The sequence below is a fragment of the Halichoeres trimaculatus genome, unplaced genomic scaffold, assembly GCF_033239565.1.
Source record: "Halichoeres trimaculatus isolate MK-OKI-2021-1 unplaced genomic scaffold, fHalTri1.1 fHalTri1_scaffold_8, whole genome shotgun sequence".
NCBI classification, from domain to species: domain Eukaryota; kingdom Metazoa; phylum Chordata; class Actinopteri; order Labriformes; family Labridae; genus Halichoeres; species Halichoeres trimaculatus.
This window is the reverse complement of record NW_027437186.1, coordinates 4,801,803-4,811,432: the sequence shown is the minus strand read 5'-3', so window position 1 is coordinate 4,811,432 and position 9,630 is coordinate 4,801,803. Positions and strand designations below refer to the sequence as shown.

The following is a 9,630-nucleotide window of genomic DNA, read 5'->3' as shown; positions in this document are numbered from 1 at the left end:
AGAGAGCTGAGCCAGAAGGCAAGGCTCTCAATTTACTGGTCAATCTAAGTTCCAACCCTACCCTATGGCCATGAGCTGTGGGTCATGACTGAAAGATCAAGAACGCTGATACCCATCCATCCATCCATCTTCTTCTGCTTCCCCGGGTCGCAGGGGCAGCAGACTAAGCAGGGAGGCCCAGACTTCCTTCTCCCTAGCCACTTCGTCCAGCTCTTCCGGGAGGATCCCAAGACGTTCCCAGGCCAGCTGAGAGATGTAGTCTCTCCAGCGTGTCCTGGGTCTGCCCCGGGGTCTCCTCCCGGTGAGACATGCCCTGAACGCCTCACCAGGGAGGCGTCCAGGAGGCATCCTTGTCAGATGCCTGAGCCACCTCATCTGGCTCCTCTCAACGCAGAGGAGCAGCGGCTCTACTCGGAGCACCTCCCAGATAGCCGAACTTCTCACCCTATCTCTAAGGAAGAGCCCGTCCACCCTATGGAAAAAGCTCATGACCATAGGTGAGGGTGGGAAAGCAGATCGACCTGTAAATAGAGAGCTTTGCCTTCCAGCCCAGCTCCCTCTCCACCATGACAGACCTGTGCAGAGTCTGCATTACTGCAGACGCCGCACCGATCCGCCTGCCGATCTCTCGCTCCATCCTTCCCTCACTCGTGAACAAGACCCCGAGATACTTAAACTCCTCCATTTGGGGCAGGATCTCATTCCTGACCCGGAGAGGGCACTCCACCCTTTTCTAGCTGAGGACCATGGACTCAGAGTTGGAGGTGCCGATTCTCATCCCAGCCGCTTCACACTGGGCTGCAAACCAATCCAGAGAGAGTTTAAGGTAACGGCCTGATAAAGCCAACAGGAACACATCATCTGCAAAAAGCAGGGATCCAATCCTGAGGTCCCCAAACCAGACAGTTATGAACAGAATTGGTGACAAAGGGCAGCCCTTGAGTCCAACCCTCACTGGAAAGGAGTCCGACTTACTGCCAGCAATGCGGACCAAGCTCTGACATCGGTCGTACAGGGAACGGACGGCTCGTAACAAGCAGTCTGACACCCCATACTCCTGGAGAACCCCCCACAGGACTCCCCGAGGGACACGGTCGAATGCCTTCTCCAAGTCCACAAAACACATGTGGAAAGGTTGGGCAAATGCCCATGCACCCTTAAGGACCCTGCAGAGGGTTTAGATCTGATCCACGGTTCCACAGCCAGGACAAAAGCCACATTGCTCCTCCTGAATAAGAGGTTCGACTATCCTATGGACCCTCCTCTCCAGTACCCCTTCTTAAAAAGAGGGACCACCACCCCAGTCTGCCAATCCATAAGCACTGCCCTCGATGTCCACGCGATGTTACAGAGTCATGTCAGCCACAACACACCCACAGCATCCAGGGCCTCAAGGAACTCTGGGCGCATCTCATTCAACCTGGGGCCCTGCTACCAAGAAGCTTTTTAACCAGCTTGGCAACCTCAACCCCAGAGATGGAAGAGCCCACCCCTACAGGCCCTGCTTCCTCCAAAGAGAGCGTACCAGTGGGATTGAGGAGGTCTTTGAATTGTTCCGTCCACCGATCCACAACATCCCGAGTCGAGGGCAGCAGCGCACCGTCCCCACTGAACATAGTGTTTACAGTGCACTGCTTCCCCCTCCTGAGATACCGGATGGTGGTCCAGAACCTCTTTGAAGCCGTCCGGAAGTCGTTCTCCATGGACTCACTAAACTCCTCCCATGTCAGGGATTTTGCCTCGGCACCACCGAAGCTGCATTCCACTTGGCCTGTCGATACCTGTCTGCTGCCTCGTGAGTCCCACATGCCAAAAAAGGCCAGATGGGACTCCTTCTTCAGCTGGACGGCATCCCTCACCACTGGTGGCCACCAGCGGGTTCGGGTATTGCCGCCCCGACAGGCACCAACCACCTTACGGCCACAGCTCCGATCAGCCACCTCAACAATGGAGGCACGGAACAAAGCCCATTTGGCATCTTCCCCCACCATCGGAGCCCACTCACCACCAGGTGGTGATCAGTTAACAGCTCCACCCTTTTTTTACCAGAGTGTTCTAGATATGCGGCCACAAGTCTGATGATACTACCACAAAGTCTATCATCGAATTGTAGCCTAGGGTGTCCAGGGGTGCGTCTCAATGCGTTAACTTTGTGCTTCCTCCGTCCTATCTCCTCCATGACATAGGAAGTACTTTCCCAGTTGCCATTTTGAAGACTGTCCAAAAGCAATAATTGTGCTCAGAGGAGAGAGGAGAGAGGATGGAGGAGACTGATCGGAGGAGCTATGATTGAGGAGACACGAGAGCCGGCTTTGCGGAAGTCTTTTCAGTGAACGACACGCCCCCATATGGAATATCACTCTCTGATTGGATGCTGCAGTGGCTCAGACTTCTCTACATGAAACTTCACAAACAAAACAGAGTTTAATGAGAGAGAAAAGACGAGCTGAGAACAGGAACAGAGGATCGTTCAGACACTGATCATAAATCTGGTAATTAAGTGTTTGCTTTGAGTTCAAAGCACAAAGCACAAAACACTGGACACAACCATCATCAAATCAATATAACAGAGGATTAATACAGGAAACTGGCGGATAGATAATATCTTCCTGAGACACAATAAGGTGGGTTATATTCATAAGTTTCTGAGTTCACGATTAGATGGGCTCCAGATAAAGGCTGAATAATTCATAAATAATCTCACAATTACGCATTTTACCGCAAAAGTGATCCACAAGCTTCTAAACAGCACACAGAATAAACAGAGAGCAGGTTTTCTTCATGGTAACATGTTTGTTAAACAGGTTAAAGGAACAGACAAAGCTCAGTTACTGTCTATGTTTGATCAGAGTTATTACAGCGCACATGTGCAGACACACAAACAGCTGTTAGAGCTGACTGACAGATGATCCAGAGGTGATCAGCTGCAGCATCACTGAAACACATTGCTTCATGTGACGCTCCGGAGGAGAGGATGTCCCATTGCTCTAAAAACAAATCTCCTCCATCCTCTCTCCTCTCTTCATTTTCTTGCGTCTCTCCCATCATCTCTGGTGGGAGGGACTAAGACGATAGAGAACGACGCAAGTGGAGGAAGGAAGGATGGAACTTTGGAGCTTTGAGACGCAAGCCTGGTGTCAAGTGCACATATTGATACCCTTATGCTTGAACATGGTGTTTTTTATGGACAATCAGTGACGAGCACAGAAATCCAACAACAAAACACCACTCAGGTTCAGGCCGTTACTCCCAATCACGCCCCTCCAAGTCTCACTGTCATTGCCGACGTGAGCATCAAAGTCCCCCAGTAGGACGAGGGACTCCCCAGAGGGAGCACTCTCCAGCACTCCCTCCAAGGACTCCAAAAATAGAATAGAATAGAATAGAAAATACTTTATTTATCCCCGAGGGGAAATTCAGGAGTCACCGCAGCATTTAAGAAAACAAAAGTAAGAAAGAGTATAGAAAGTGTAAAAAGGTCCATAAGAAATTAGATGATGACTTCCCGTCCACCACTCGTCCACCACTCTCCAGTCCAGCCAGTTTCCACCTCCACAGGGTCCAGGACTGAGCCTCCCCAGCAGTCTGTTCAGTCTCTGTCTCCTGGATCCTGTCTGCTCACAGCAGGCGAAGCTCCTCCGATGTGTCGCCGGCGTCCGATGTCAGCTCCGTCAGCCACGTCCGTGAACAGCACGATGCCTCTGGGTTAGCACGGCTAGCTCGTCCATCCCCCGGGGCTAGATCCCACGTTCCCAACAACGATGGATGGAAGGACAGGTCCACGTTGTCATCTCCCAGCTCACACCCGAGAACCGGCACGTCGTCCTCACCTCCTTCTCCTCAGCTCGAGGGAAATCATCAAGCCCTACACTAGTTAGCATTGGCATGCTACAGGCTGCTAAGAGTTAAGTTTGCATGTAAACAATGCAGCCATGGTTACATGTAGGATCTCCAGACAAACACAGGAGAAAAGTAGTCAAAAATATCGCCGAAGCCACAAAAAGTTTGGTGTCCGTGACCGACAATGAACCATACAAAGTGATGATCCACTCCAAATACAAAGATTACGAAAAAGAGAGGAAAAAAATTACAAGTAACGGACAAAGAAGAGAGAGCTGCTGCAACAGGCAGCTACTTGGGTAGCGCCTAGCCCAAAAAGGTTGGATACTCTGAACTGCTATTTGGACCATAGCCACAGACAACAGTCAGGATCCTTCCCCCACATGAAGGCTGCGGGAGGATACCCTCTTGTCCACTGGGGTGAAATCCAATGTACAGGCACCAAGCCGGGGGGCAAGGAGTATTGCCACCGCTGCCTGCCACCTCTCACCATCGGCAACTCCAGAGTGGAGGAAAGTCCAACCCCTCTCGAGAAGGCTGGTTCCGGAGCCCTTGCTATGTGTCTAGGTGAGACCAACTATATCTAGCCTGAATTTCTCAACCTCGCCCACCAGCGTAGGCTCCTTCCCCGCCAGAGAGGTGACATTCCACATCCCTAGAGCTAGCTTCTGCAGCCGAGGATCAGACTGCCAAGGTCCCTGCCTTCAGCTGCCGCCCAACTCACACTGCACCCGACCCCTATGGCCCCTCTTGCAGCCCACAGGAAGGGGGTCCTACGTTGCCTCTTAGGGCTGGGCCCCGGCCAGGCCCCATGGGAGTAGGCCCAGTCACCAGGCACTCACCATCAAACCCCACCCCCAGGCCTGGCTCCAGGAGGGGGCTCTGGTGACCCACGCCCGGCCAAGGGAAACTTGGCACTAATTTTGTTAGTCATAACAAGGGGTCTGTGTGAGCTACACTTTGTCTGGTCCCTCCCCAAGGACCTGTTTGCCATGGGAGACCCCACCAGGGGCATAAAGCCCCCGACAACTTAGCTCCGAGGATCATTGGGACATGCAAACCACTCCACCATGATAAGATGGTAGCTCATTTTGTCAGCAGACCACAATTATTTGCAGGGGCATTTAGCCGGCACTTTTCTACAGTTGGAAGCTTAAATTCCTTTAACTCCCTTGAACCAGACTCCAGCTTCACGCCGACTCAGAATAGGCGTGTCAGTTCTTTCTCTTTTATATCAATCACACCTTCTGAAAAAGTCATAGATGGCTTGAATTCTGGTTGCAGTGCTTGCCCAGATGGCCTGGAGATCAGATTCTTCGAAATAGTTTCTCATATTTCATCATTTCCTTAATCTCATTATTCAATCTATCACTGGAAACTGGTGAAACCCCGTCCTCTTGTAAATGTGCCTTTTCATAAAGGGAACAACACTCGGGATATCAACAATTACAGACTCATATCAATTATTAATAACATAGCCAAAATATTTGAAAAACTCATTTTTAATCAACTATCAAAGAACCATAATGACAATGAACTATTAACTCCCCACCAATCTGGGTTTAAACCAAACTTCTCAACTTCCACGGCTTTTCTAAAATTCACCAATGACATCTTATCATCACTTGACAACAATATGCCTACAGCTCCCATATTCATTGATCTCACCAAAGCATTTGACATGGTTGATTACTATCTACTCCTTGTTAAGTTGTATGCTATTGGTCTTTCATCTGGTTCTTTAGTGTTTTTAACTCCTTTCTACATCGCAGGTGTCAGTAGCCACATATACATGGACCCAAATATTCCGCTTGCATTCGGTTTATTTGCTCAAATGAAAAGAATTTAACCTTTGTATACACCTCATTCTAAAAGAAAAGTGCCCATCCGAATGGACATTTAATCTGTTTCACAGGGGTGGAATATTCCTTTGCCCAAACCGATTGAGGTATCATGTATCTGCTCAAATGGAAAGTTGTCAGGGTGCGTTCTTTCAGCGCATGCTCAGATATAATGCATGACGCAACTAGAGACATTCCTCGATTTTCAAAATGGTGGCGACCAGTCAGTACTGGAGGAAAGTTTGCTTTTGATCCAAACTCTTAAGAACTGAACATAATTTCAAGACAGGACAGACACTCGCAATACGGAGTATTGCAACACCCTGATGAAAAAAAACAAAAAACGTTGTCCTCCTTCTTTGATAAATCTTGTGATGTTTACGTTTTTCTGCGCATCATCATCCAACAAAAAAACTCGTATAAAAAAGATGGAATAGAAAAATTAGTGATTGGTTATTTCCCTATTTCCCTATTTCTCTTTTGGGGTTTCCACTCGTATCTTCAGATAACATATTTTATTTTGACATGTCTAATCATTACGATTTCTTTAGATGACAGCTGTACATTGCTTTTAGTGGCCATCCTCTGTTTCACAGCTGTGTTTTTAACCTATTTAATAAACATGTTCCCATGAAGTTTAGTCTGTGTTCCTTTTAGAAGCACAAAGGTCACATTACCAGTAAAATGCGTCATTGTTTGATTGATTAATCATTCAGCCTTTATCTAGCGCTTATCTGATTGTGAACTCTGGAACTTATCATATAATCTAGTTTATTGTGTTTCAGGAACACTGGATATTAGTTATTTATTAGCTCTCAGGGAAAATAGAAATTGTATTATTCTTGACTGCACTGTTTAGGCTGTTTTACAGGTGGAGTGGTAGCCTTGTACACTGCTAAAAAAAATAAAGGGAACACCAAAATAATATATTCTAGATCTGAATGAACGAAATATTCTTATTAAATACTTTGTTCTTTCCATAGTTGAACGTGCTGATAACAAAATCATACAAAATTATAACTGGAAATCAAATGTGTTAACCCATGGAGGTCTGGATTTGGAGTCACACTCAAAATTGAAGTGGAAAGCACACTACAGGCTTATCCAACTTTGATGTTATGTCCTCAAAACAAGTCAAAATGAGGCTCAGTAGCGTATGTGTGGCCTCCACGTGCCTGTATGACCTCCCTACAACACCTGGGCATGCTCCTGATGAGGTGGAGGATGGTCTCTTGAGGGATCTCCTCCCGTACCTGGACTAAAGCATCCACCAACTCCTAGACAGTCTGTGGTGCAACGTGGTGTTGGTGGATGGAGCGGGACATGATGTCCCAGATGTACTCAGTTGGATTCAGGTCTGGGGAATGGGCGGTCCAGTCCATAGCATCAACGCCTTCATCTTACAGGAACTGCTGACACACTCCAGCCACATCAACTCCAGCATTGTCTTGCATTAGGAGGAACCCAGGGCCAACCACCAGCATATGGTCTCACAAGATGTCTGAGGATCTCATCTCCGTACCTAATGGCAGTCAGGCTACCTCTGGAGAGCACATGGAGGGCTGTGCGCCCCCCAAAGAAATGCCACCCCACACCATTACTGACCCACTGTCAGAGCGGTCATGCTGGAGGATGTTGCAGGCAGCAGAACATTCTCCACGCCGTCTCCAGACTCTGTCACGTCTGTCACATGTGCTCAGTGTGAACCTGCTTTCATCTGTGAAGAGCTCAGGGCGCCAGTGGAGAGTTAGCCAATCTTGGTGTTCTCTGGCAAATGCAAAACTTCCTGCATAGTGTTGGACTGTGAACACAACCCCCACCTGTGGACGTCAGCCCTCACACCACCCTCATGGAGTCTGTTTCTGACCCTTTGAGCAGACACATGCACATTTGTGGCCTGCTGGAGCTCATGTTGCAGGGCTCTGGCAGTGCTCCTCCTGTTCCTCCTTGCACAAAGGAAGAGGTAGTGGTGCTGCTGCTGGGTCGTTGCCCTCCTACGGCCTCCTCTACGTCTCCTGATGTACTGGCCTGTCTCCTAGTAGCGCCTCCATGCTCTGGACACTACGCTGACAGACACAGCAAACCTCCTTACCACAGCTAGCATTGATGTGCCATCCTGGATGAGCTGCTCTACCCGAGCCACTTGTGTGGGTTGTAGACTCAGTCTCATGCTACCACTAGAGTGAAAGCACCACCAGCATTCAAAAGTGCCAAAAACATCATCTAGAAAGCTCAGGAACTGAGAAGTGGTCTGTGGTCACCACCTGCAGAAACACTCTTTTACTGGGGGTGTCTTGCTAATTGCCTATAATTTCCACCTGTTGTCTATCCCACTTGAACAACAACATGTGAAACTGATTGTCAATCAGTGTTGCTTCCTAAGTGGACAGTTTGATTTCACAGAGTGTGATTGACTTGGAGTTTCACTGTGTTGTTTAGGTGTTCCCTTCATTGATTTGAGCAGTGTATTTGCTGCCCTTGGCCACGCCTTTTGCTCCACTCCAGGAAGTGCCCTCTTCCAGCAGCCAGGTAAATCAAAGACAAAGATATGCTGATTTGTGCAACAGAAATGTGTCTAATCTTGCATTGTGAAAACGTGCATGCTAACTTTAAACAATGTAAGATTAAATACTGAAATAAGCTAATATTAAAGCTAATAAAGTGGTTTATTGCAAAGAAAAAGGAAAAGTTTTGTAAAATAGAGTTTAAGTTACCCTTGTGTGGCCCTGGCCATAACATACATTAACTCAACTCTGAACGCAACTCTATTACAAATATGACACTTAGTATAAACAATATTATGGAGTTTCTCACAGTGGAAATCATATATGAAAATTTCAAAAATATTGTAATCAGCTGTGTGTATAGAACACCGGGTTCACGTGTAGGAGCGTTTACAGACAAAATATCTGAGCTGTTTGATAATATTAATAAGAAGACTGTGTTTATATGCAGGGACTTTAATATTGACCTGGGAGAGGAGTCATCAGACAAATTTAGAGCTACCATGTATAGCTTAAATTAGGGCTGTCACTTTTCCTCAAAATCAAAGTCGAACGGTTTTCAACCATAAACGAAAACAACCGAAGATAATCGATCCCCCCCCCTGCAAATCATGTCGTAAGTGGTTTTCCATCTAGTAACGCAGTCATTTATGAGTCTCTCTTTTTTTAATCCAAGAAGCTCCTGCTTTTCCTCCAGAAGACAGGAGTCGGCCGGAGACCTCCCAAAATGAGCCGCAGTTTGTTTCAGTCTGGAGAGCGCTGTCTCAACTCCTTTAGCCTCCAGTCCCTTGCGCACTGCCAGGTTCAGGGTGTGAGCCAAACACGGTACATCAAAAAGCCCCAAATTGTGCACGGCGTTCACATAGTTAAGAGCATTGTCTGTGGTAACAGACACGACTGCCTCCCGGGGTATGCCGAAGTCCTCCAGCGTGCTACGAATACTAGCGGCTACGTGTGCAGCTGTGTGGCTCCCTCTAAGCTCTTTAGTGCATAAAACATAGTTTTCAAGTACCCATGTGTCAGAAATGAAGTGAGCAGTCACCGTTGCATAAGCATGAGTAGCCATCGATGTCCACCCATCTGTAGTAAGGGAGAACGTCTTGTCTTTTAATATAGTCTCAATGTTTGCCCGCATTACATTGTACAGCTTTACGTTATGGCCCGAAATGGCGGTGCGGCTAGGAACGGTGTACCGTTGCTCCAGTTCCATCATCAAGTCCTGAAAGCCCTCTCCCGTAACCACACCGATGGGCCGCATATCCTTGCATATGAATCGTGCAATCTTGTTGGTAATAGCTTTTTTCCGCACCTCTGGTAAGGACCCTGCTGAAAAAAACGTTGTCACACGAGGCTGAACATTTGATGAAGCACCGCTGCACTTTGGCGCCTCCTCCTCGACTGCATGGCTTGGATGAAAAGCCGATAGATGAGACCACAGACTTGTT

General features: G+C 47.8%; 1 protein-coding gene across 1 annotated transcript in view; it reads right to left on the bottom strand.

Annotated features, from left to right (window-relative positions):
- Positions 1-9,443, bottom strand: part of LOC141795209 (uncharacterized) — a 71,249-nt gene extending 61,806 nt beyond the window's left edge. The window contains exon 1 of the mRNA XM_074676017.1: positions 8,905-9,443. Coding sequence (XP_074532118.1) covers positions 8,905-9,443 — 539 coding nt within the window. The remainder of the gene's footprint in view (positions 1-8,904) is intronic.
- Positions 9,444-9,630: the final 187 nt, after the last annotated feature.